Source organism: Harpia harpyja, unplaced genomic scaffold, assembly GCF_026419915.1.
Source record: "Harpia harpyja isolate bHarHar1 unplaced genomic scaffold, bHarHar1 primary haplotype URTXT_28telo, whole genome shotgun sequence".
NCBI lineage: Eukaryota > Metazoa > Chordata > Aves > Accipitriformes > Accipitridae > Harpia > Harpia harpyja.
The window spans coordinates 256,836-281,523 of record NW_026293188.1 but is presented as its reverse complement, the minus strand read 5'-3'; the positions used below and the strand labels follow the sequence as shown (position 1 = coordinate 281,523).

The window sequence follows — 24,688 nt, the reverse complement described above, 5'->3', positions numbered from 1 at the left end:
GATCCTGGTGCCGGATCCCAGTGCCAGATCCCGGTGCCGGATCCCGGTGCTGGATCCCGTGGCCAGATCTCGTTGCTGGATCCCGCTGCCGGATTCCAGCCCCATCTCCAGGCTGGTCCTGAACCCTGGATCCCGGCTCCCGGCCACTTCTCCCGCTCGGCATCCGGCTCCGGCCGCAGGGATGGGTCGATGCCGGACCGTGCCGTGCCGGGGTCCCTATAGGGCACCGTGCCAGGCTGCGCCACGCCGTGCCGGGGATCCCTACAGGGAGCTCTGCCGCACTGTGCCGTGCCATGCCGGAGTCCGACCGAGCACCGCGCCGCGCCGGACCGCGCTGAGGTCCTTCAGGGTGTCGTGCCGGACCGCGCCGAGGTCCTTCAGGGTGCCGCGCCGGACCGCGCCGAGGTCCTTCAGGGTGTCGTGCCGGACCACGCCGAGGTCCTTCAGGGTGCCGCGGCGGACCACGCCGAGGTCCTTCAGGGTGCCGTGCCGGACCACGCCGCACCGTGCCGTGCCGGGAACCCTACAGGGCGCCGTGCCGGGCCTCGTAGCGTGCCAGCAGAGCGCGGAAGCGGGCGAGCTCCCGGCGGGCGGCCGCCACCTCCTGCCGCAGCGCCGCGTTCTCCCGCTCCAGGAAGGCGGCACGCACCGAGATCTGGTTCTCCTTCAGCCGCCGCGCGTCCCGCGAGCGCTTGGCCGCCGCGTTGTTCTTGCTGCGCCGGCTCCAGTACTTCTCATCCTGCGGGGAGCGGGGGGACGATGGGGACCCCCCCCCCCTCATGGACATGGGGGTCCCTCAGCCACCTGGGGACCCCCCCACCCCAGAACCTGGGGTCTTCTGTGGACACCTGGGCCCCCCCCCCCAACGCCTGGGTCCCCCTGATTCCTGGGCCCCCCCCGGACATGGGGGTCCCTCAGCCACCCGGGACACCCCCCCCCCCCCGAACCTGGGTGTTTGTGGACACCTGCCGCCCCCCCCCCCCCGGATGCCTGGGTCCCCGATTGCCAGAGCCCCCCCCCACGCCTGGGTCCCCCCAGCTCCTGTCATGTCGTCCCCCCCAAAGCCTGGGTCCCCCTTATTTCCTGCACCCCCCCCCCCCCATGCCTGGGTCTTCCGTGGACACCTGGGCCCCCCCCCCCCAACCCCTGGGTCCCCCTGATTGCCTGTGCCCCCCCCCCAGACACCTCATTTGCTGCCAAATGCCTGGGTCCCCCCGGCTCCTGTCATCCCCCCCCTCCCCAATGCCTGGGTCCCCCTGATTCCTGCCCCCCCCCTGAAACTGGGGGCCGCCCCCCCCCCACCTTCTGCTCCTCGGGCACATGGACCTTCCGGGCCTTTCTGGCGATGGGCTGGGGCCGCAGCTCGTCCTGGGAGAAGCGGAGCCGCCGCGGGTCGAAGGGGCCCCCCCCGGGCCCCCCCAGCGCCTCCGCCTCCAGCAGCGGCTCCCCTGGCGCCGGGGGGGTGGGGGGGCCCCGGGGGGGGGCCGGGGGCTGCGGGGGGGGGGGGAGGATCAGAGAGGGGATGGCACTACCCCAGCCGGGGGGGGGGGGGGGCAAATGGAGGGGAATGGGGTCCCGATCTGGCTGGGACAGGGCAGGGGGGGTCCCCACCGCACAGGGGAGGGACAGTGGGGGGGGCCCTGTCGTGATAGGGGGTCCCTATCGCAATGGGGGGCATCCCTATTGCAACGGGGAGAGTCCATGTCATGGTGTGGTTGGGCATCGGAGGTCCCCAATTGCAATGGGGGGGTGCTGTGGGGGGGTATCGCGATGGGAGGGGCTGCGTTGGGCTCTCTATCACGACACGGCACTGCACAGGGCATGCACCCTCGTGTCCGTGTGTCATCCCCCCCGCACCCCCCCCAGCGGGTTGGCGCAGGGCGGGGCCAGGGACAACCCGGGTCGTGACCCCCCCCCAAGCGTGGGTCTCCCCCCCCCCCCCTAAAAAAGCCTGGGTCCCGCCCCGGTGTGTCCCACCCCCCCTGCCTCGCTCTCTACCGGACACCTGGATGTGTGTGCCCCCCCCCCCACCTCCACGCGTGGGTTCCCCCCCCCTCGGTGACACCCACCGGCTGGTCTCTCGTGGGCGGGGGGGGGCTCGGGGCTGGGGGGCAGCCCGTGCTCCCGCAGGAACTCATCCAGGTCCACGTACTCCAGCTCCGCCGCGGCCCCGGGACGCTCCCACGGGGGGGGGGGGGGCGCCCACGAAGGCCCCGCGGCACCCGCCCGCCTCCTCCATCCTGCCGCGCCCACGGACACGCGTCACCACGCGGCGGGGGGGGGGGACACGGGACACACACACACACGGGACAACAACCCCCCCCCGGGGGCCGTTCTGCCCCCCCCCTCTCCCCCAGCCGTTAATTCCCGGGGCGGGGGGGGGGGGGCACGTGACCGGCCGCACGTGACGGCGGCACACGCGTGGGGGACACGGGACACGCGCGGGCTGCGGGGGGGGGGCGGGGGGGGAGGAGGAGGAGGAGGGCGGGCGCACGTGCGGGGCTCACGTGGGAGCTCCCGCCCCCACGTGCGCCCCTCACCTCGGGCGACCCCGGGACGGTTCCCACGGGGGGGGGCGGAGAATTCCCCCCCCCGCCCCTCAACCCCTCCCCGGGCGCCCACGCGAGGCGGGGGACACACACACACACACGGACAACCCCGGCGTCCCGGGGTGGGGGGGCCCGATCCTGACCCCCGTTCGTGCCCCGCTCATCCCCGCGGCCTCAGCGTCGGGGTCCCGCCGGGGGTCGCGCATCTTCCTCCCCACCCCCGCTTCCCGGTGCGCCCCCCCCGGGGTCCTGCTGCCCCCCCCCCCCCCCCCCCGTCCCGGTGTTCCCCCGGGTCTCGCTGCCCCCCCCGGGTCCCGGTTCCGCCCCCCACGGTCCCGGTAACCCCCCTGCTCCCGCTGCCCCCCCCCGGTCCCGCTGCCCCCCCCCGTCCCCGTGCCGACCTGCCGCCCCGCGCCCCGCCGTGCCCTCGGCATGAGCCGCCCGCGGGGGCGCTGCGCCCCCCCCCGCCCGCCGAGGGGCGGGGACTCCCCGAGCCACGCCCCCACCCCGCCGCTGCGCCTATCCCCGCCTGCCTTGCGTGCGAGCCACGCCCCCCGCTCCGCCCACTAGGCCGCGGGGCGGGGCGCCGCTGGCCGAGGCCCCGCCCCCTCAGCGCACGCTGCGCTCCCCTCATTGGTCCCCTCCGCCTTATTCCCCCTCCAATCCACGCCCCCGCTGCAGGTGTCGCCCCGCCCCTCCCCGCAAAGGGCGGAGCTCCTCCCCTCTGCCAGACCCCCGCCCCCCTGGCGCCCACCGCGGCCAATAGGGGCGCGGGGGGGCGGGGCCGGCGGTCATGCGGCGCGGCCATCGGCGCCGCGGGGGGGGCGGAGGAGGGGGGGGGTTCTGACCTAGATTTAGCCAATGGGACGGCGCGCGGTAGGCGGGGCCTGACCCAGTTTTGGCCAATAGGGGCGGGAGCGGGGGGCGAGGCCTGAGGGGCCCGCGAGCACGTGGGGCCGCACGTGCCCGCCCGGGGGCGGGGGAGGGGAGGGGGCGGGCGAGCTCTTAAAGGGGCCGCGCTCTTAAAGGAGCCGCGCCCGGCAGGGCGGGGCCGGGGGCGGGACCCCGGCGTCCGGGACCGCCCTGGGGGAGGGGCACACGGTCCTGCGGGGAACCCCCGCGACCCCCCCCCCACGTGACGAGGTCCCGAGCCGTGACGTCACCCACTCCACCCCCCGCGGCCTCCCAACGCGGGGACGCGGCGTCCGGCGCCCCCGTCCTCACGGCTCCCCGCGGGGCGTGTCGTCATTTCCGCCCCTGGGAGTGGTCCACAGCCCCATCCCCCCCTCCAAATCCGCGGCTCTGATTGGCCGGAGCAGCTCCCCCCCCCTCCTCCCTTCCCACCGACGGCCATCTTTGAAGTGGGCACTGGGGAGTCACGGGCCGCCATCTTGGTTGCGGGCGACACCCTCCGGGCGCCATCTTGGGTGCGGGCAGCCGCCATCTTGTCTCGGGCCCCGTTCGGCGCCGGGCAGCGGCCGCCATCTTGGCCGGGGGAGGAGGGCGCCGCGGCGCCATCTTTAGTGTGGGCAACGCCCCCCGCCCCCTTCACCCTCCCCGCCCCCATCCCGGCTCGGGGGGGGGGGTGGTGGTGTCTCCGCGACCCCCCATCTCCCGCCTGGGGGTGGGGGCGGCAGGCGGGTTTTCCCGGTGTCCCGGGTCCCCCGTCCCCCCCCATTCTCCAAGGTGCCGCAAAGGATTGTGGGGGCCGGGGGGCGGGGCTCGCGTCACGTGGTCCCGGCCGGGGGGTTCCGGCTCCGGCGGGGGAGGCGCGTCCGGCCAGGCCCGTCCGTGCGGGGCTCCAGGGCGGCCCCGGCCCCGCACCCCACCCCCCCGGCCCGACCCCCCCCGGCCCCGGACGGACGGGCCTGGTTCACCCCCAGGTGAGTGACACTCTCCCCCCCCCCCCCATCGCTGCCGGGGCCGCCCCGGGCTCCATTGACCCCCCAAGGCCGAGGGGAGCCCATAGCCCCCCCCCCCCGACTTCACAGCCCCCCCCTAAAAAGCCAAGGGGACGCCCAGCCCCACGTCTCGGCTCTGGGCTCCTGCTCAGCACCATCCACCCCCTGTCCTCCCCCAGACCTCACAGCCCCCCCAAAAAGCCAAGGAGACCCCATGACCCAGCCCCACATCCCGCCTCTGGGCTCCTCCTGACCCCCATCCACCCCCTCCGCCCCCAGAAAAAGCCGAGGGGACGCCCCGGCCCAGCCCCACATCCCGCCTCTGAGCTCATTCCCAGCCCATCCACCCCCTGTCGTCCCCCCCCGACCTCAAAGCCCCCCAAAAACCCAAATGAACCCCATGACCCAGCTCCACATCCCAGCTCTGGGCCCCTCCTGACCCCCACCCGCCTCCTGCCCCTCCAAAAACCCCAAGGGCACCCCACATCCCACCTCTGAGCTCCTCCCCAGGCCTGGGGATAACCTCCCCGACCCCCCCCCACCTCTCACGACCCCCCCCCACCCCCCCCGCCAGGTCGCAGCCCCCCGTCCCCGGGCGGAGATGGAAGCCAACGTCAGCGACGAGAGCGTTCACTTCCAGAGCTACCCCTTCGACTTCCTCGAGTTCCTCAACCACCAGCGCTTCGAGCCCATGGAGCCCTACGGCCACGAGCACCCCCAAAACCCTGCCCGCCCTCCCCTGCCCCCAGCCCCCCTTCGACTACCCCCCCCCGCCCGGCGCCCCCCCCTTCGACCGCCCCCCTGCCGCCAAGCACAAGGACTTCAAGGCCGAAGGCGGCGCCTCCTCTTCCTCCTCCTCCTCCTCTTCCTCTTCCTCCGCCCAGCCGAAAAAGGCGGAGGGCAGCGTGGGGGTGCAAGCGGGGGCCCCCCCGTACCCCAGCCCGGCTGTGCCCCCCCCCGCCGCAGCCCCTCTTTGAGGCCGCCGGCGCCTTCAACGCGCCCCAGTGGGGCATCGTGGACCTCTCCAGCCACCAGCACATCTTCGGGGGGCTGAAACGGGGTGGGACGGTGGCGGTGACGACGGGGACGGCGGCAGCGGCGGCGGGGACCCCGGCAGCCCCCCCCGGCCCCCCCGGAGGCGGCGTCGAAGGACGAGAAGAGTTATTTCCGCCGGCTGAAGTATTTCATGGAGCGGCGCTTTCCCTGCGGCGGTCTGCCAGAAGTCCTTCAAGCAGTCGTCTCACCTGGTTGCAGCACATGCTGGTGCACAGCGGCGAGCGGCCCTATGAGTGCGGCACCTGTGGCCGCACCTATAACCACGTCTCCAGCCTCATCCGCCACCGACGCTGCCACAAGGAAGCTGCCGAGGACGGCGGCGCTGCCCGGCGTCACCCCCCGCGGCAGTGGCCACCACCTCCGGGGTCATGCCGGCACCCAACGGGGCCGGTGGGGTCTTGCCGGCACCCAATGGAGTCAACCCGTTGGCGAGGCGGGGTCAACGTGGCGCCCAACGGAGTCAACGCGGCACCCAACGGGGTCAGCCTAGCAGCGAGCGGGGTTATGCCGGCACCCAACGGGGTCAGCGTGGCACCCAACGGGGTCAACGCGGCGCCTAACGGGGTCAACGCGGCGCTGAGCGGCGTCATCCCGGCACCCAGCGGCGTCATCCCCGGCGCCCGGCGGGGTCATCCTGGCGCCGAGCGGGTCATCCCGGCGCCCGGCGGGGTCACTTTGGCGCCCGGCGGTGCCGCCCCCAGCACCCAGCGGCACTGCCCCGGACGGCCCCTTCACCTGCTCGCTGTGCTGGAAGGTCTTCAAGAAGCCGAGCCACCTCCACCAGCACCAGATCATCCACAACCGGCGAGAAGCCCTTCAGCTGCTCGGTGTGTGCCAAGAGCTTCAACCGGCGCGAGAGCCTCACCCGCCACGTCAAGACGCACTCGGGGCTGCTGCGGGTGCCCTGCGCCGTCTGCGGGAAGGAGTTTCGGGATCCGGCGTACCTGCTGCGGCACCAAGCCGCCCACAGCGGCCAGCGCCCCGACTACAAGTGCGAGGTCTGTGGCAAAGCCTATGCCGCCCCCGCAGAGCCTGCTGCGGCACCGGCAGGTCCACGCCGGCCCCAAGGCCGGCGCGGTGGCGTACCCCGGCGTCCCCAAGGGAACGGCGGCGGCGGTGCCCCGTGTTCCCTGGTGCCTATGTGGCACCGGAGGGGGAGGTGAAGGCGGCCGACGGTGCCGGGGGCTTCTTGTCCCCCCCGCCCGGCCGCGTTGCTGGCGCCGGGGAAGAGTTTCGGCTGCGGCATCTGCGGGCGGGCGTTTGGCCGTCGAGAGACGCTGAAGCGGCACGAGCGGATCCCACACCGGGGAGAAGCCGCACCAGTGCGCCGTCTGCGGGAAGCGCTTCCGTGAGTCCTTCCACCTCAGCAAGCACCACGTGGTGCACACCCGCGAGCGGCCCTACAAGTGCGAGCTCTGCGGCAAAGCCTTCGGCTACCCCCAGAGCCTGACCCGGCACAAGCAGATCCACCGGCTGCCCTTGCCCTGCGGGTTGGGGGGTGCCGGGACCCCCCCCGAGGGGCTGAGCTATGGCTGCGGCGAATGCGGCGAGCGTTTCCCCGACCTCTTCCGCGCGGTCAACCACAAGGAAGCCCACGCCGGGGAGAAACCCTACGGCTGCGACGCCTGCGGCAAAGCTTTCGGCTTCATCGAGAACCTGATGTGGCACAAGCTGGTTCACCAAGCCGCCCCCGAGCGGCTGCTGCCCGAGGGGGGGCCGCCGGCCGAGAGTGGGCTGCAGCCCCCCGAGGAGCACCCGGTAGTGCCGAGCGGCGAGCGTTTCACCTGCGGCACCTGCGGGCAAGAGCTTCAAGCACTTCTTGGGGCTGGTGACCCACAAGTACGTCCACCTGGTGCGGCGGACGCTGGCCTGCGGCGTCTGCGGCAAAGCTTCGCCGGCGCCTACGACCTGCTGCTGCACCGGCGCCGGCACCTGCAGAAAACGCCATTTCGGTTGCTCGGTTTGCGGGAAGCGGTTTTGGGAAGCGGCGTTGCTGATGCGGCACCAACGTTGCCACACCGAGGAACGGCCTTACCGTTGCGCCGTCTGCGGCCGCGGCTTCCTGCGCTCCCTGGTACCTGCGGCAGCACAAGGTGGTGCACACCGGCGAGCGCGCCTACAAGTGTGCCCTCTGCAACAAGCGCTTCGCCCAGTCCTCTAGCCTGGCCGAGCACCAACGCCTCCACGTCGTCGCCCGCCCCCAACGTTGCCAAAACCTGCGGCAAGACCTTCCGTTACCGTTCCAACCTCCTGGAACACCGGCGCGTTCACCTGGGCGAGAAGGTTTACCGCTGCGAGCTTTGCGGCAAGAGCTTCTTCTACCTGTCCTCCATTCTGCGGCACCAGCGCTCGCACGACGCACGACGCGACCTGCGCTGCTCCGCCTGCCTCAAGCTCTTCAAGGACCCCAAGTACTTCAGCAAACACCTGCAGACCCACCAGGGCGGGGCGCCCCTTCAAGTGCAGCACCTGCGGCGAAGCCTTCCGGAACACCTACGGACTCAAGAAGCACCGGCACGGCCACAAGCTCGAGCGCCTGGCCGCCCTGGCACACAAGGACGCCTGAGGACGGGGCGCGGCGGCGGCGGTGGGCGCCCGATGGGATGGGGAGGTGGTGGTGGGGCCGGGTGCTGCGGCAGGGGCTCGGCGCGGTGCGATGTGGATCATCGTGACGCGACGGGGCTCGGCGCAACTTGGTGCGGCGCAGCGGGTCTCGGCACAGCTTGGCGTGGTGCAGCGTGGCTCGGCGCGGAGCAACGGGGCTCGCGTGGCGCAACGTGGCTTATCGTGGTGCAACGGGGCTCGGCGTGGTGCAACACGGCTCAGCACGGGGCAACCGGGGCTCGGCGTGGTGCAACGCGGCTTATCGTGGTGCAACGGGGCTCGGCATGGTGCAACACGGCTCAGCACGGGGCAACGGGGCTCGGCATGGCTCAGCGTGGTGCAACGTGGCTCAGCATGGGACTCAGCGCAGCTCGGCGTGGTGCAGCACGGCTCGGCACAGGGCAATGGGTCTTGGCACGGCTCGGCGTGGTGCAGCAAGGCTTGGCGTAGGATAACGGGTCTCGGCACAGCTCTGCGTGGTGCAGCGAGGCTCGGCATGGCTCATCGAGGTGTAATATGGCCCTGCGCAGCTCGGCACGGCTTGTCATGGCGCAGCGCAACTCGGCACAGCCCGGCTCGGCTCGGTGCAGCTCATCACGGCGCAACACGGCCCAGCACGGCTTGGCGCAGGACAGCGTGGCACAGCACAGCTTGGCACAGCTTGCCATGGTGCAGCCCGGCCCAAAGGACATGGGGGAATGCCATCCCCGGGGTGCACGGACATGACACACACCCCCCAGCGCCCCCCATGCTGAGCCCGGACACCTGGGTCCCCATGGGGGGGCTGGGGCGTGGGAGACACCCCCCCCCAACGGCCCTCCTCGCCCCAGAGGGATTTTTTAACACCGCAGGTCTATAAATAAATGCAAATATAAATATAAATATATATATATATAAAAAAAAAATATCTATAATAGAGAGTTTCCGCACCCCCTGCCTGGCAAGGGGGGGTCCCCGGCACGGGCAGAGACCGGCTGCAGCTCACCGCAGTGATGGGCGGGGACCGCGGCGTCCGACCCGGGGATGTACAGACGAAGCCGATATTAAACCGTGGATGCGACCGTGGGGATGGCTCCTTCCAGCGCCAGCGGGGCTGGGGGGGTTGGTTGGTTGATGGGTTGGTTGGATCATGGGTGGGTTGGTTAGTGGGTTGGTTAGTTGATTGGTTGGACCACGGACAGGTTGGTTGGTTGAGGGGTTGGTTGGATCATGGGTGGGTTGGATCATGGGTGGGTTGGTTAGTTGATTGGTTGGACCACGGACAGGTTGGTTGGTTGAGGGGTTGGTTGGATCATGGGTGGGTTGGTTAGTGGGTTGGTTAGTTGATTGGTTGGACCACGGACAGGTTGGTTGGATGAGGGGTTGGTTGGTTGATGAGTTGGTTGGATCATGGGTGGGTTGGTGGATGGGTTGGTGGGATCATGGGTGGGTTGGCTGGTTGATGGGTGGGTTGGTTGGTTGATTGGTTGGATCACGGGTGGGTTGGTTAGTTGATGGGTGGGTTGGATCATGGGTGGGTTTGGTTGATTGGTTGGACCACAGACAGGTGGGTTGGTTGAGGGGCCGGTGTGTTGGTTGGCGCGGGGGTTCAGGGGTGGGTGGGTGGGGGGTGGTTCGTGGTTGGGTGTTGGCCGTCAGCCATTGGTTTTCAGGCTATTGCCCGCCCCCCCGCCCCGAATGAGACAACAGGAGAGAAAAGGAAAAACCAAAAAAGAGCTTTTTAATAATAATTAAAAAAAAAAACAACATCAAGTGGGGGAGAGCCAGGGGGGCTTCGCACGGGGGTCGGGGGGAGCAGCTTCACAGGGGGGCGGGCAGCGCGGACCCCGTCCCCAGGGCCACCGTCCCTCCGTGCAGGAGCCCCGAGGCCACCATCCTTCCACGTCCCCAGCCGCAGGGCCACCATCCCTCCACGATGAGCACCAGGGCCACCATCTCTCCACATCCCCAAACCCTTGGCCACCATCCCTCTATGACAAGACCCAGGACCACCATCTTGCCACGTCCCCAACCCCAGGACCACCATCCCTCCACGACGAGCTCCAGGGCCACCATCTCCCGTGTCACCAACCCCAGGGTCACCATCTCTCCAGGACCAGCTCCATGCGTGAGCCCTGGAGCCACCATCCTTCCATGTCCCCAACCCCATGGCCACTATCCCTCCATGACAGGCCCTGGAGCCACCATCCCTCCACGACAAGCTCCAGGGCCACCATCCCTCCACGTCCCCAACCCCAGAACCACCATCTTGCCATGACGAGCCCTGGAGCCACCATCTTTCCATGTCCCCAACCCCATGGCCACTATCCCTCCATGACGGGCCCTGGAGCCACCACCTCCCCACGACGAGCTCCAGGGCCACCAACCCTCCACGTCCCCAACCCCAGAACCACCATCTCACCGCGACGAGCCCCGGGACCACCATCCCTCCACGATGAGCTCCAGGGCCACCATCCCTCCGTGCAGAAGCCCCAGGCCCACCACCCTTCCACAAGCCCCACATCCACCACCTCTCCACGTCCCATTCCCCCCCCCGCCCCCCCCCAATCACCACCCCCCTCCGCCGCCATCACGGCGCAGGCGGCCGGGGCAGATGCTTGCGCCTGACGTGTCGCTGGAGGGTGTTCCTCTCCCCGAAACGCATGTGGCAGTGGGGACACTGGAAGGGTCGTTCCCCCGTGTGCACCCGTTGGTGGTGGGCCAGCTCCCCCGAGTCCCGGAAACGTCGGGGGCAGAGGGGGCAGGCGTGGGGCTTGCGGCCGGCGTGGGTGTATTTGTGGCGTTCCAGGTGGGACGTTCTCTTGAAGGCTTTGCCGCAGGCGCGGCAGACGTGGGGCTTGTGCTCCGAGTGGGTGATGCTGTGACGCTGCAGGTAGGAGAGGTACTCGAAGGAACGGCCGCAAACCGGGCAGGAGAAGGCGCGACGGAGGGTCCCGGGACCCCCCGGTTCGGCCACCAGCACCGTGTAGGGCAGCCCTTGGTTGTCGATCAGAAGGTAGCGACCCCCGGACGGGGGGCTGGACCCACGGCGAGAGGTCGAGGAGGAAGAGGACGGAGGGTCCACGGGCGGTGGTGAGGGCGGCGGCGGCGGCGGCGGGGCGGGGGGCGGCGGCGGGGGGTGGCTGGGGGTCTCGGTGCGGCTGTGGGGAGAGGAGGGGGGGGTTAGGGGGGAGGTGGAGGGGAACGGGGGGTGGGGGGCGAGGTGGGGGTCCCAGGCGCCTGGGTTCCTGGCAGCAGGGTTGGGAGATATGGGGGTCCCCGGGGATGTGGGGCAGATCTGGGGGTCCCAGACGCCTGGGTCCCCCGGGGTGGGGGGATACGGGGGTCCCGAGTGCCTGGGTTCCCAGGAATGGGGGAGGGGAGAGATATAGGGGTCCCCAGGGGTGGGGCGACATGGGGGTCCAGGACGCCTGGGTCCCCAGGGATGTGGGGCAGATCTGGGGGTCCCGTGTGTTGTGTCCCTGGGGAGGGGCAGATCTGGGGGTCCCGAGCGCCTGCGTTCCTTGGGGGGGTACACGGGGGGGGCCCGGGTCCCCAGGGGTGGGGGGAGATCTGGGCGTCCTGCACACCGGGGACCCCGGGGGGGGGCAGACCTGGGGGTCCCGAACGCCCGCGTTCCCAGGGATGTGGGGCAGGTCCCGAACGCCGCTGCCACCCCCCCCCCGGTCCCGTGTCCCCCCCCCACTACCCCCCCCGCTGCCCCCCGTTACCTCCCGGCGGCCTCCGCGCCCCGGGCCCCACCTCGGGCCCTTCATGGGGCCCCGCTCAGGCCGCGGCGTCTCCGGTCGGGACCGACCCCGGCTGCGAGCCCGGGGGGCGGGGGGGGGCGTCCGGGGCCGCCGCATCGGGGTCGCCGGGCCCCGCGGGGCGGGAGGGGGGCGCCCGGTGGGGGGGGGGGGGGGGGGGCTCGGCCCGCGCCGGTGTCGCAGCGTTTGGTGTCCGGGTGGAAACGCCGCGCGGAGACGCGTTCTTTCCCGCCCGCCCCCCCCGCCCCGCAGCCCCACGCACCCCACGGGGGGACGCGGTGCTTCTGCACTTCGGCGACACCCGCTCCCCGCCACGGCCCCACGCGTGTCAGTGCACAGCGCCGCAGCGCGTGTCTGCCTGCGCGTGTGTCCGTGCAGGGGCTCCCGCGCGCACACGCGTGTCCGTGTCCACCCCACGCGCTCCCCGCGGCGGCGGTAGGGGAGAACCGCTCCCCCCCCCCGGGGGATGTTTTTCGCTTCTGCTCAGGGGCGGCTCTTTCGCGACGCTCCCCCCACCCCCCCCCACCCCCCCCCCCGCTTCGTCTTTCGCTCGCGGCCGCGCTCGGAATTTTGCCCCGGTCTCTGCGCGGGCGGCGGGGGCGGGCGGCGGCTCAGGGAGCGTCGCGAAAGAGACGCTCCAGAGCGGAGCCGAAAAACATCCCCGGGGGTGGGGGTGGGTTGGGGGGGGAGGGGAGCGGGCGGAGGCGGGGAGGGGCGGCAGAGTTGGCGGGGGGGGGGGGCGGAGGACCGGGGCCCGCGCCCCCCCCCCCCGGTAGTATCGTGTGTGTCCCCCCCCCTCGACGCCTTTCGCCGTCGCTCCCCGGCGGCTCTTTGCAGACGGTCCCTGCCCGGGCGGCGGCCGCCGGGCGGATGCGGAGCGGGGTGAGCGCGGGGGCTCGGCCGGGACCCCCCCCCACCGGGACCCCCCCCCAAACCGGGACCCCCCCCCAAACCGGGACCCCCCCATAGGGACCCCCCGCCACCGGCCCCCCGCTCCCCCCCGCCCCCTGCGCCCAGTTTGGGGGGGACCCCCCCCCCATGAAGGGGTCCCTGTTTGGGGGGGGGGTCCCGTTTTTTTTTGGGGGGGGGGGCGGTTTTGGGGGGGAGGCGGTCCCGGTGCGGGGGGGGTCCCGGTGCGGGAGGTCACGATTTGGGGGGGGTCTCGGGGGTTCTCGGTCTGGGTGTTCACTGGTTTGGGGGGGGAGATCGGGTTTGGGGGTCCTCGCGGGGGGTCCGGGGGGGGGCTCTCCGGGTTTGGGGGGTCCGGGGGGGTCTCGGCGTGGATCCAGGTGGGGGGGAGGCCTTCGGGGGGGATCCCGGTTTGGGGGGGTCCTGGGAGGGTCCCGGTGGGGGGGGTCCCGGTTTGGGGGGGTCCTGGGGGGTGTCGTGGTGTGGAGGGGTTCCTGGGGGGGGGGGTCTCGGTTGGGGAGTCCTTTCATGGGGGGTGTCCCTGGGGGGGTCCCAGGGATTTGGGGGGGTCCCGGGGGGGGGGGGTCGAGGTGCTGCCGCACCCTGGTGACCCCCCCGTCCCCCCCCGGCAGCGTCCAGCCGAGGTGCCCGGAGACAGCGGGGGGGGCCGGGGGGGGGTCCCCGCCATGGCCGAGCGCCGCCGCCGACCCGGTACTGGGGGGCTCGGGGGGGGCTCTGGGGGGTGCCCAAGGGGAGGGGCAGGGACCCTGGAGATGGTGGGGATGCCCCAGGGGGTTTCGGGGGGGGGCTGGGAAGACCCAGGGGGGATTTGGGGGGGGGGCAGGACTCTATAGGAGGGGTCAGGGCCCCCCCGGGGGAGGCAGGGACCCTCTTGGGGGGTGCTGGGGGGGTTGGGGTGCCCCGGGGGGGGGGGCTGGTGGGGTGATGGTGACCCCCCCCATGTCCCCCCCCACAGTGAAGAAGGACGAGGAGGCCTTCGAGATCTCCATCCCTTTCGAGGAGCCCCCCCATGTCGAGCCCCCCCATCTTCTACAGCCTTAGCCCCCCCCAGAGCAGCTTTGAAGGTGGGGTGCACCCGGATGCCTGCGTCCCTTTTTTGGGGGGGTGGTGGGCAGCACCCTGGATGCCTGGGTCCCTTTGGGGGGGGGGGTTGTCACAGGGTGCGGGGGTCCCCAGGGGGGTGGGGGCCCCCCAAGCTGGCTGGGGTGGGGGGGCAGGCTCCCTGGGGTCATGGGGCTGGGGGTGCCCGAGCCGGGGGTCCCCTGGGACGTGGGGCTGAGGTTGGGGGTCCCCAGAGCCCCCCGGGGCACAGAGGGTCCCCAGGATGGGGGGGCTGGGGGGTGCCCCAGCTGGGGGGTCCCTGGGGACGCGGGGCTGGGGGTCCCCACGCTGGGGGGTCCCCCGGACGCGGGGTCTGAGGGTGGGGGTCCCCGGGGGTCCCCAGAGCCCCCCGGGGCGCGGGCGCAGCTGCACCTGGCCCTGGAGCGCAACGCCTGGCTGCAGAAGCGCATCGAGGACCTGGAGGAGGAGCGGGATTTCCTGCGCTGCCAGCTCGACAAGTTCATCTCGGGCGCCCGCGGGGGGGGACGGTGAGGGGGACACGGGGGGGGGGACATGGGGGGATGCTCAGGGCAGGGGGTCTGGGGGGGCTCGGGGATGTGGGGAGGCTCGGGGCAGGGGGGGACTTGGGGTCTGGGGGACGTGGGGGGACAGGGGCAGGAGGTTTGGGGGGGGACATGGGGTCTGGGGGTACAGGGGGACAGGGGTATGGGGACCGGGGGACGGGGGGGGGACAGAGTCAGGGGGCTTGGGGGGGACAGAGGGACAGGGGTACATGGGGACGGGGGATACAGGGTCTGGGGGGACACAGGGACGTGGGGATGGGGGGTTATGGGGGGACGTGGGGAGACAGGGATGGGGAGGGACGCAGAGGGACACAGGGACGGGGGGGCAGGGAGGCATGGGGCTGGGGGGGACACGGGGGACATGGGGATGCTCGTGGCAGGGGGGTGTGGGGACACCGATTCGGGGGACGTTTGGGGGGTGGGGCCCGGACGCCTGGGTCCCCCCGGCACTGAGCGCTGCCCGCAGAGGAGCACGGCCGCGGGAAGGCGGTGCCGCGGCGGGGGGACGCGGGGGACCCCCCGCAACGGGGAGGTGACGGACAACGACAGCGTCGCCTCCTCCCTCGGCCCCCTCCGAGGACGGCGGCGCCGGCGACCGGCGCCGGCAAAAACCCAAAAGCGGCGTCGCCCGGCGCCGCGTCGGCAAAGCCCGGACCCGCGAGCGGCAGCGGGGTGAGACCCCTGGGGACGCCGGGACCCTCTGGGGACACTGGGACCCCCCCTGAGCCTCTCGGGACCTATGGGGACCCCCTGGGGACAGCAGGGTCCCACCCCAGACCCCGCAGGGTCACCCGGGTCCCCTCCGGGACCCCCCCAGGCCACCATGTCGTGTCCCCCCCCTGCATGCCGGGGGCCATCGCTAGAGGTGACGGTGTCTCTTCTCTGCCCTGTCCCTGCCCCCGGCGCTGGCCCGTGTCCCCCCACGTCTGTCCCTCTTGTCCCCCATCCCCATGTGCCTCCATCCCTGTCCCCCTCTGTCCCTGTCCCCATGTCCCTGTATCCCCCATCCCCACGTCCCCATCCCTGTCCCCATCCCTGTATCACCCTGTCCCCATGTCCCCCACCCTCCCGTGTCTCCGTTCCCATGTCCCCCATGTCCCCATCCCTGTGTCCCATGTGCCCCATCCCTCTGTCCTCTATCCCCATGTCCCCTGGCCCCCATCCCCATGTCTCCATGTCCCTTACCCCTGTATCCCCCTGTCCCCATGTCCCTATCCCCATGCCTGTGTCCCCGTGTCCGCATCCCTCCTTGTCGCCATGTCCCCCACTTGCGTCCCCATCTCTGTATTCTCGTCCCCTGTGTCCCCATGTCCCTGTGTCCCCATCCCTGTCTTTGTGTCCCCATGTCCCTGTGTCCCCCATCCCTGTCCTTGTGTCCCCGTGTCCCTGTCCCCCATCCCCCGTGTCCCCATCCCTGTCCTTGTGTCCCCATATCCCCATCCCTGTGTCCCCCGTCCCCCATCTCCCATCCCTCTCCCCATCCCCGTGTCCTCGTGTCCCTGTCCCCCCCTTGTCTCCCATCCCTCTCCCCCCCGTCCCCATGTCCCTGTGTCCCCATGTCCCTGTCCCCCCGTCTCGTGTCCCTGTCCCCCCTTGTCTCCCATCCCCGTCCCCCCCCGTCCCCAAACCCCCCCCGCAGTGAAGGACGCCGACGGGGTCCTCTCCCGCTACAAGAAGATCCTGACCACCTTCCAGAAGCTGAAGAGCATGAGCCGGGCCTTCGAGCACCACCGCGTCGACCGCAACACGGTGGCGCTGACCACCCCCATCGCCGAGCTGCTGCTGGTGGCCCCCGAGAAGCTGGCGGAGGTGGGGGAGTTCGACCCCTCCAAGGAGCGGCTGCTGGAGTACTCGCGCCGCTGCTTCCTCGCCCTCGACCCCGACACCCTCCAGAAGGTCCAGGCCCTCAAGAAGAGCAAACTGCTGCTGCCCATCACCTACCGCTTCAAGCGGTGAGACCCCCCCCGGGTGGGGTGGGAGCCCCCCGACCCCGCCTGGGACGCCCCCCCCCCCGCCCTCCGGAACCAGCCTGACACCCCGCCTGCCTGCCTGCCCCCCCGGCATGGCGGGACACCCCCCCCCCCCCACTCGCTCGTGTACCAGGACGGGACCCCTCTCCCCGCCAGGACCCCCCCCGTGCCCCCCCCCGTGGGCTGGGACCCCCCCCCCCCGAACCCCACGCTCGTCCCCCGCTGCCAGACAGGAGCCCCCCGACACGCTGGGACCCCCCAACTCGCTCCCGTACCAGGACAGCACCCCCCCCAGAACCAGCCTGGCCCCTCCTCGCCTGCTCCCCCCGCATGGCGGGACCCCCCCGCTCGCTCCCATACCGGGACAGGACCGCCCTCCAGGACCCCCACGTGCCCCCCCATGGGCTGGGGACCCCCCCCAGACCCCACACTCGTCCCCCACTGCCAGACAGGAGCCCCCCAGAACCAGCTTGACCTCCCCCCCAACTTGCTCCCCCCAGTGGGACAGGGCCCCCCCCGGACCCCCACTCATTCCCCACACAGAGTGGGACCCCCCCCCCACGCTCCCGTACCAGGGTAGGACCCCCCCCCCGAGCCAGCCTGACCTCCCCCCGCACTCCCTCAGTGGGACAGGACACCCCCCACAACTCCCCCCCCCCCAGGACGGGACCCCCCAGAACCAGCCTGACCCCCCCACATGCCCCCCTGGTGGGGTGTGAGACCCCCCCAGACACCCCCTGTGGCCCCCCCTCCCCCCCCAGGGCTCAGGCTGAGGGGGGTCCTGCCCCCCGCCATGGGGGTCCCCCCCGTCGTCCCCCCCCTGCTCCTCCTGTGCCCCCCCAGCTGAGGGAAAAACCAGGAAAAGAAGAAAAAAACGAAAAAAGGGGAAAAAAAACCACCAAAAAAAAAAAAGAAAAAGAGGCGGGAAAACAGCGAATAAACAGAAAAACGCCGAGATTTGGGCTAAGTGCGGCGCTTCTGCCTGGCTGCTTGGGGGTCAGGGGTCAGGGGGTCAATTCTGGGGTCGGAGGGCCCCGGGGATCACGGGAGGGTCAGCGGTCATGGGTGGCCAGGGGGTCAATTCTGGGGTCAGGGGTCATGGCACTGGGGGGGTCAGGGACGGGGTCGGGGGTCACGGGACCCTCCGGTGTCACCGGGGGCGCGTGTCCCCCGTGGGGCCCGCGTGACCCCGCCTCCCCGAACGACACTTCCGCTCCCCCGCCGGAAGTGCTCTCGGCAAGGGGCGGGGAAGGAGCCGAAGTGGAGCCGAGCGGGGGCGGAAACTGCCGAAGGGGCGACCTGCGGGGCGGGGCCAGCCCGCCGGAAGTCGCCTGGGCGGAAGCGGAAGCACGGCCGAGGTGGCGGCCGGACGGTACCGAGCCGTGCAGGGAGGCTCTCCCAGCGCTCACCGGGAGGGCGGAGGCGGCGGGACCCCGCCGGGGCGGCGGAACGCGGCTGTTCCTTCCCGTTCCCTGGTGGCCGAAGCGCGGAGCGGCGGCCGGAAGTCAGTGAGGTCCCCGCCGGAAGTAGCGTAGCAGCGTGGCGGAAGAAGCCTGAGGAGAGCCGAGCTCTTCCGGAAAGAAGCGAGCGGGGAGAGCCGAGCGTTGCCGGAAAGGGCCGAGCGCCGCCGGAACGAGCCGAGCGTCGCCGGAACGAGCCGAGCGCTGCCGGAACAGGCCGAGCGCCGCCGGAAAGGGCCGAGCGTCGCCCGAGGAGCCCCGAGCGGCGGCCGGAAGCTGCCGAGCGCGGGGCCGGAAGTGGCCGAGCGTTGCCGAGCGGGGGGACGGTGCCGCCGCGGCCTGCGCGGGGGTCGGAGCCGGGAGCGGGGCCGGGGCCGAGGCCGAACCGGGAACCAGGAACCGGGAGCGGGGCCGGGGCTGGAGCCGGGGCCGCCGCCGCCATGTCGGACTTCGACGAGTTCGAGCGGCAGCTCAACGAGAACAAACAAGGTACCGGCGGGGGCGGCGCCCCGCCCCCACCGCGCCGCCGCCGCCCCTCCCCCACCCGCCGCCGGGCCCGCCCCGCCCCCCACCCGGGCCCGGGGGGGGGGGCCCTGCCCCCCCTTTGGGGTATCCCCCCCCCCATGGGGTGCTCCCTGGGGCGGGGGGGGGGGCTGCCCCGGTCCCCTGCGGGGGGCTGCACCCCCCATCGCCCCCATTGGGGGTCTCTGCCCCCCCCCCCGGTCCTCCCTTTGAGGGGGGGCTCCCCCCCGTTCCCCATAAGAGGGGGGTCCCTGCCCCCCTAGGCTGTGCTCCCTTTGGGGGGGCTCCCCCCCCCGAGAAATTCCTCAGCCCCCCCCCCCGCTTCGGTGCCTGGGGGGGGGGGTCGCGGTGCCCCCCCACCCCGGTTGCTGACCCCCCCACCTTATTTCGGGGTGTCCTGGGAAGGGGCAGCTCTCCCTCCATATGCTGCCCTCCCCACCATGTGCTCCCCCCCACGCGGGTCCCTATGCGCCCCCCCCTACCCCACCCCGAGGGGATGGGGACCCCTAGCCCACGCTAGTGGGGGGGTCCCAGGCCTGGGGGGGGTGGGGTGCTGCCTCTGGGAGGGGCGGGGGGGGTTGGGTGGCTGCTGACCCCCCACCTAACCCCCCCCCCCTTTGTGTGTGTCCCCCCCAGAGCGTGACAAGGAGAACCGGCACCGGAAGCGCAGCCACAGCCGCTCCCGCAGCCGGGACCGGAAACGCCGGAGCCGCAGCCGGGACCGGAGGAACCGGGATCAACGCAGCGTCTCCCGCGACCGCCGGCGGCGCCGGTATCACCCCTGCACCTGGGTCCCCTTTTTGGGGGGGGCAGCGGGGGCTGCGACTCCCCCACCTTAATTAAAGGAGGGAGTCAGCTATGGCACCCACTGTAACGGGGTCTCCTTTTCCTTGCAGGTCGCCCCTGAGCCTTTCGGGACCCCCTGAGGTGAGTCTGGGACGGTCTGTTGGGGGGGGGGGGGCACAAGGGGATGCTCAGCCCCCCGCCTCACCCCATTGTGCCCCCCCCCCCACCAGCCGCTCCCCCCGCCACGAGAAAAAGAAGAAGATCCGCAAGTACTGGGACGTGCCGCCCCCCGGCTTCGAGCACATCACCCCCCATGCAGTACAAAGCCATGCAAGGTGTGTGCCCGCTCCCCGGGCCCCTCCCCAAGCCCCCCCCAGAACCCCCCCTGGCCCTGACGGTGCCCCCTTCCCCTCCTCCCTCCGTTTTCCAGCCGCGGGGCAGATCCCGGCCACGGCGCTGCTGCCCACCATGACCCCTGACGGTTTGGCCGTCACCCCCCACGCCGGTGCCGGTGGTGGGCAGCCAGATGACGCGGCAGGCCCGGCGCCTCTACGTCGGCAACATCCCCTTCGGCATCACCGAGGTATTTGGGGGGGTGGGCAGGAGCGAGGCGGGGGGCAGGATTTGGCACCCGACGCCGTTTCGGGGCTGAGGGGTTGGGCACGCCGATGGAGGAACCCCTCCTGCCGCGAGACGGAGCCTTCAGCCTCCCTCCCCGGTCCCCGCTGCCTGGTGGGGGGTACGCCGCCCCCCCCCCCCCACTTTTGTTTCTGTCGTGTACTCCTATTTTTTCTTTTATACCCTCTCTCATTTTAGGAAGCCATGATGGATTTCTTCAATGCCCAGATGCGGCTGGGGGGGCTGACCCAGGCACCGGGAAACCCCGTCCTGGCCGTGCAGATCAACCAGGATAAGAATTTCGCCTTTTTGGAGGTAAAACGGGGTTCAAGGTGTGCTGGGGAGGGGGGCATGGTGCCCGTGGGGGGGTCCCTAAGGCACGTGTGTCCCCCCAGTTCCGCTCGGTGGAAACGAAAAACCGAACGCAGGCGATGGCCTTCGACGGGATCATCTTCCAAGGGCAGTCGCTGAAGATCCGTCGCCCTCACGACTACCAGCCCGCTGCCCGGCATGTCGGAGAATCCCTCCGTCTACGTGCCGGGTGAGTGGAGGGGGCCCCAAAACCCTCAGGGGCCCCCCACACCTTGATAGGCAGGTGGCGGGGGGGGGCGCACAGTGCTGGGGAACCCCCTCCCCTAGCCCGGGGCTCCATTGCTGTGGGTCCTTCTTTCTCTGACGGGGGGGACAAAATGGCTGTGGGCCCCCCTGGGGGCTCCCCTCCCCTTTTGGGGTGAGCTGGTTCCCCCCCACACGAAGGGCATTTGGAAGGGGGGTGGCCACTGGAGGGTGCCCCCCCCTTTCCTGATTGGACTGTTTCTTTTTCAAAATGTATTTGTAGATGGGGGGGTAGTTCTGGGGCGTGCCCCTTTTCCAGCCATACCGGAGCTCCCCCCCAGTGCTGGTTTGGTCCTGGGGGGGCTCCCTCTTCCCCCCCCAACTCACAGCCATGTCCCCCCCCCCCCCAGGCGTCGTCTCCACAGTGGTGCCCGACTCCGCTCACAAGCTTTTCATTCGGGGGTCTCCCCAACTACCTGAATGATGACCAGGTGAGAAGGGGGCATGATCCTAGAGGCCCCCCCCCAACTTGGGGGGGGGTGTCACAGTGGAGGAGGAGTGGGGGAACCCCATTCCTCTGCTCAGCTGAGTTTTCCATTGATGGGGGCAGGAATTGGGGGGGAGGGGGGGAAGCAGTGGCCAGGATCCCCATGGTGTTTCAGGGTGGGATTCCCAGTGCCGTGGGGGGGGTTCCTGGTGCTGGGGGGGATGTCCTAGAGCTGCCACGCACCCCCCGTTGTGCCCCCCCCCCCAGGTGAAGGAGCTGCTGACATCTTTCGGGCCGCTGAAAGCCTTCAACCTGGTGAAGGACAGCGCCACCCGGCCTCTCCAAGGGCTACGCCTTCTGCGAGTACGTCGACATCAACGTCACCGACCAGGTATCCCCCAAAACCCCACCTTGGGGACCCCCAAAACCCCCCCTGATCCCCCCCGGGTATCTCTAGGGCTTTTTGTGCCCAAAATGCCCCTAGAATATGCCCCGAAAGCCAGTGGGGAGATGCTGCTAGGCTTGGGGATCCCCTGATGGTTTTGGGGGACCCCCCTCCCCAGCCCCTCGGGGTACCCCAGGGGGGCTGCAAGCATCATTCCTTCTCCCCAAATCATTTGCCTTTTTGGGGGGTGGCGGGCAGAGCCAGGCTCCTCCAAAATTCTGCTCTGGGACAAGAGAGGGGAACTAAGCACCCTGAGCTCCCCCCACACCTGCCACCGCACCCTCAGGGCCTCTTAGGGTGCCCCAAACTTGGTTGGTTCCCCCAAACCCCGTGGTGACCCCCCCGTTTCCCCCCGTGTCGTTCTCCCTCCCCAGGCCATCGCTGGGCTCAACGGGATGCAGCTGGGCGACAAGAAGCTGCTGGTGCAGAGGGGCCAGCGTGGGGGCCAAGAACGCCACCCTGGTGAGTGGGGTGCCGGACGCCGGGGGTCCCCCCGGGGTGGGGAGGGGAGGGACGGACACTGGGGTCCCCCCCCGGGGTGGGAGAAGGGCCTGTGTCTTCTTCTGAGAGGGAGAGGGGGAGCTCCAGGATGCCTGGGTTCTTTTCTAGGGGGGGTATGGGGGTGCCAGGACACCTTGTCTGTGTCCCCAGGGAGCCAGAGAGTCCTTGCGGGAGTGCGTGGGGGGTGCCGGGATGCCTGGGTCCTCTTGCGGGGGGTGTCCCAGATGCCTGGGCCCTTTCCTCAGGGGGGGTCTAGGGGCACCAGGACGCCTGGGTTATCTTCTGGGGGGGGCTGTTGGGTTCCAGGATGGCTGGGTTCTCTGGAGGGCACCCTGGACACCTGGGTTCTCTTTGGGGGAGTATGGGGGTCCCCGGGGAGGGGTATGGGGGCACCAGGACCCCTTGTCCCTGTCCCCAGCAAGCTGGGGTTCCCTGGGGGGGGGACAGCCAGGATGTCTGGGCCCCTTCCTGGGGGCTGTGGGGGGTACCAGAACACCTTATCCCCCATCCCCAGCATGCTGGGGGTCCCCAAGGGAACATGGGGGTGCCAGGATCTTTTGTCCCCATGCTCCGTGAACTGGGGGTGGGGTGGGGGGGTTGCCAGGGCGCCTTGTCCCCATCCCAAGGGAGCTGGGGGTGTTCTTGGAGGGACATGGGGGCACCAGGATGCCTCGTCCCCATCCCCAGCAAGCCAGGGGGTCTCCAGGGGTGTCTGGGGGCACCAGCACGCCTGGGTCCACTTCTGGGGGGGTGTGGGGGGCCCCGGGACACCTTGTCCCCATCCCCAGGGAGCTGGGGGGGTCCGGGGGCGGGGGGGGCTGTGGGACACTAGGACACTTGGGTCCTCTTGGGGGGTGCCAGGAGCTCTGGCTCCTTTCCCAGGGTAGCGTGGAGGCGCCGGGACCCCTTGTCCGTGTTTCCAGCGATCTGGGGGGCTGGGGGGGGGGTGCCAGGACGCCTGGGTTCTCTCTTTCGGGCAGGGGCTGGGGGGCAGCCAGGACCCCTCGTCCCCATCCCCAGTGAACTGGGGGGTCCCTGCAGGGGGGGCGGCCGGGGAGCAGCCGGGATGCCCAGGTCCCGTCCTGGGGGTGGAACGCGGGGACACCAGGATGCCCTCGTCCCCATCTCTAGGGAGCTGGGGGTCCCCAGGGGGGTCTGGGGGACACCCCCCCGTGTCGGGGCGGGGCGCAGCGGGGTCCCGTCACGCCCCCCTAACCCCCCCGCTGTCGCCCCCCCCCTCCCCCCCCCCTCACCAGAGCACGATAAACCAGACCCCGGTGACGCTGCAGGTGCCCGGGCTGATGAGCTCGCAGGTGCAGATGGGCGGCCACCCGACGGAGGTGCTGTGCCTGATGAACATGGTGCTGCCCGAGGAGCTGCTGGACGACGAGGAGTACGAGGAGATCGTGGAGGACGTGCGGGACGAGTGCGGCAAGTACGGCCTCGTCAAATCCATCGAGATCCCCCGGCCCGTCGACGGCGTCGAGGTGCCCGGATGCGGAAAGGTGGGAGACGGGAGAAGGGGCCGGGGGGGGTGGTGGTGCACGGGTGACCTGTGGGGACGGGGCAGGGGGACGAGGACAGCACCCAGGCACCCCAGAACCCCGTGGGGACGTGGCAGTGGGGACAAGGACAATTCCCAGAACCCCGTGGGGATGCGGCAGTGGGGACAAGGACAATTCCCAGACACCCCAGAACCCCGTGGGGACAGGGACAGTGGACTGGACGCCCCAGTACACCGTGGGGACATCGGCGTGGGGACAAGGACAATTCCCAGATACACCAGAACCTCGTGGGGACATGGCAGTGGGGACAAGGACAATTCCCAGACACCCCAGAACCCCATAGGGATGTGGCAGTGGGGACAAGGACAATTCCCCAGACACCCCAGTACCCCACAGGGACAGCAACTGGACACCCTGTGGGGACAGGGACAGCGCCCAGACACGAGGGAACGCCGACACCAAAGCTCCCCTGTGGAGGGGACGGTGCCTGCGCCCCGGGGTCCCTCGGCGGGGGGGGGGCAGATGTGGGCCCCCCAACCCCGGGGTCCCTCGGGGGGGCCGATGTGCGGCCCCAGCCCCAGGACTCGGGCAGCCCCACATGGGGTTCCCCTTGGGTGGGGGGGGGTGATGCGGGGCAGGCTCTGGGGGGGGCAGCCGGATGCCTGGGTCACCCCGTGACCCCCCCCTCAACAAACTCCCGCCCCCCCCCCCAGATCTTTGTGGAGTTCACCTCGGTCTTCGACTGCCAGAAGGCGATGCAGGGCCTGACCGGCCGCAAGTTCGCCAACAGAGTCGTCGTCACCAAGTACTGCGACCCCCGACTCCTACCACCCGCCGCGACTTCTGGTAGCCCCCGGTGGGGGGGGGCCGGCCGAGGTGGGGGAGGGGCCCCCCCAGTTTGCGCCAATACGAAACGCCACAGTAGGGGGGCGGGGAGGGAGGGGAGGGGGAGGCGAGCGCTACGACGAGAAACCAGCACTGGGGGGGTACCCTCCCCGCCCCCCCTTCTGTGGCGTTTCGTATTGGCGAAAATGGGGGGGCCCCCCTCCCCCCACCTCCGGCCCGGCCCCCCCCCGTGTCATACGGAGTTGGGGGACCCCCCCCTCTCCCGCCGCCCCCCCCCTAATTAAACCATTTTTCCAATTCTCTGGGGTCTGCGTCTCGCTGGCGGGGGTGGGGAGAGGAGGCCCCCCCTGCCCCAGTATGGGGGACTGCCCCCCCCTGCTTCTGCATTTGCGGGGGGGCCACTGCCGTGGGCCCGGGTGTCCAGGTAATGCTGCTTTATTGAGCTGATTGGGGGGGACACACCCAGGTGTCTGGGGGGGCACCCAGGCATCCTGGTGCAGCAGTAGGGTGGGGGGGGTTAGTGGGACCCCTCCCAGTGCTTGCAGCCCGGCCAGTCGGGGTTCTTGGGGGTGGCATCCCCCC

At 71.1% G+C, this 24,688-nt stretch overlaps 5 protein-coding genes across 5 annotated transcripts; 3 read left to right on the top strand and 2 right to left on the bottom strand.

Annotated features, from left to right (window-relative positions):
• Positions 1-427: 427 nt before the first annotated feature.
• On the bottom strand, positions 428-3,079 carry LOC128138196 (D site-binding protein-like). The gene is made up of 4 exons (XM_052779506.1): positions 2,951-3,079; positions 2,070-2,240; positions 1,303-1,491; positions 428-739 (listed from the first exon to the last, which is right to left on the bottom strand). Exons 1-4 carry the CDS (start codon positions 2,981-2,983, stop codon positions 524-526), a joined length of 609 nt encoding a protein of 202 aa, XP_052635466.1. The 5' UTR covers positions 2,984-3,079; the 3' UTR covers positions 428-523.
• A 1,292-nt stretch (positions 3,080-4,371) lies between these two features.
• Positions 4,372-8,210, top strand: ZNF865 (zinc finger protein 865). The gene is given in 18 exon segments (XM_052779522.1): positions 4,372-4,432; positions 5,025-5,165; positions 5,167-5,405; positions 5,407-5,553; positions 5,555-5,660; positions 5,662-5,700; positions 5,702-6,087; positions 6,089-6,305; positions 6,307-6,528; positions 6,530-6,685; positions 6,688-6,804; positions 6,806-7,309; positions 7,311-7,389; positions 7,392-7,459; positions 7,461-7,577; positions 7,579-7,716; positions 7,718-7,951; positions 7,953-8,210. Coding segments are annotated over 17 exon segments (3,003 nt in total). The 5' UTR covers positions 4,372-4,432; positions 5,025-5,051; the 3' UTR covers positions 8,073-8,210.
• A 1,599-nt stretch (positions 8,211-9,809) lies between these two features.
• On the bottom strand, positions 9,810-11,955 carry LOC128138190 (zinc finger protein 581-like). The gene is made up of 2 exons (XM_052779499.1): positions 11,852-11,955; positions 9,810-11,250 (listed from the first exon to the last, which is right to left on the bottom strand). The coding sequence occupies exons 1-2, from the start codon at positions 11,953-11,955 to the stop codon at positions 10,680-10,682; spliced, it is 675 nt and encodes a 224-aa protein (XP_052635459.1). The 3' UTR covers positions 9,810-10,679.
• Positions 11,956-12,614: 659 nt separating this feature from the next.
• Positions 12,615-16,415, top strand: CCDC106 (coiled-coil domain containing 106). The gene is given in 8 exon segments (XM_052779504.1): positions 12,615-12,738; positions 13,398-13,476; positions 13,742-13,803; positions 13,805-13,850; positions 14,231-14,362; positions 14,866-14,957; positions 14,960-15,083; positions 16,051-16,415. Coding segments are annotated over 8 exon segments (864 nt in total). The 5' UTR covers positions 12,615-12,726; the 3' UTR covers positions 16,368-16,415.
• Positions 16,416-17,738: 1,323 nt separating this feature from the next.
• Positions 17,739-24,110, top strand: U2AF2 (U2 small nuclear RNA auxiliary factor 2). The gene is given in 19 exon segments (XM_052779498.1): positions 17,739-18,330; positions 19,000-19,135; positions 19,260-19,458; positions 19,460-19,484; positions 19,580-19,644; positions 19,646-19,732; positions 19,966-20,082; positions 20,163-20,264; positions 20,266-20,308; positions 20,733-20,779; positions 20,781-20,813; positions 21,077-21,142; positions 21,144-21,200; positions 21,629-21,685; positions 21,687-21,716; positions 23,012-23,260; positions 23,974-24,075; positions 24,077-24,091; positions 24,093-24,110. Coding segments are annotated over 19 exon segments (1,497 nt in total). The 5' UTR covers positions 17,739-18,281.
• Positions 24,111-24,688: the final 578 nt, after the last annotated feature.

Excerpts from the sequence above, each read along its gene's own strand:
- LOC128138190 (XM_052779499.1), bottom strand. The coding sequence starts at position 11,955 with ATGCGGCGGCCCCGGACGCCCCCCCCCGCCCCCCGGGCTCGCAGCCGG. Across the intron at positions 11,251-11,851 it reads GGCCCCATGAAGGGCCCGAG|CCGCACCGAGACCCCCAGCC; the intron begins GTGGGGCCCGGG and ends CTCTCCCCACAG.
- LOC128138196 (XM_052779506.1), bottom strand. The coding sequence starts at position 2,983 with ATGCCGAGGGCACGGCGGGGCGCGGGGCGGCAG. Across the intron at positions 2,241-2,950 it reads GGCGGGGCGCGGGGCGGCAG|GATGGAGGAGGCGGGCGGGT; the intron begins GTCGGCACGGGG and ends TGGGCGCGGCAG. Across the intron at positions 1,492-2,069 it reads CGCCCACGAGAGACCAGCCG|CCCCCGGCCCCCCCCCGGGG; the intron begins GTGGGTGTCACC and ends CCCCCCCCGCAG.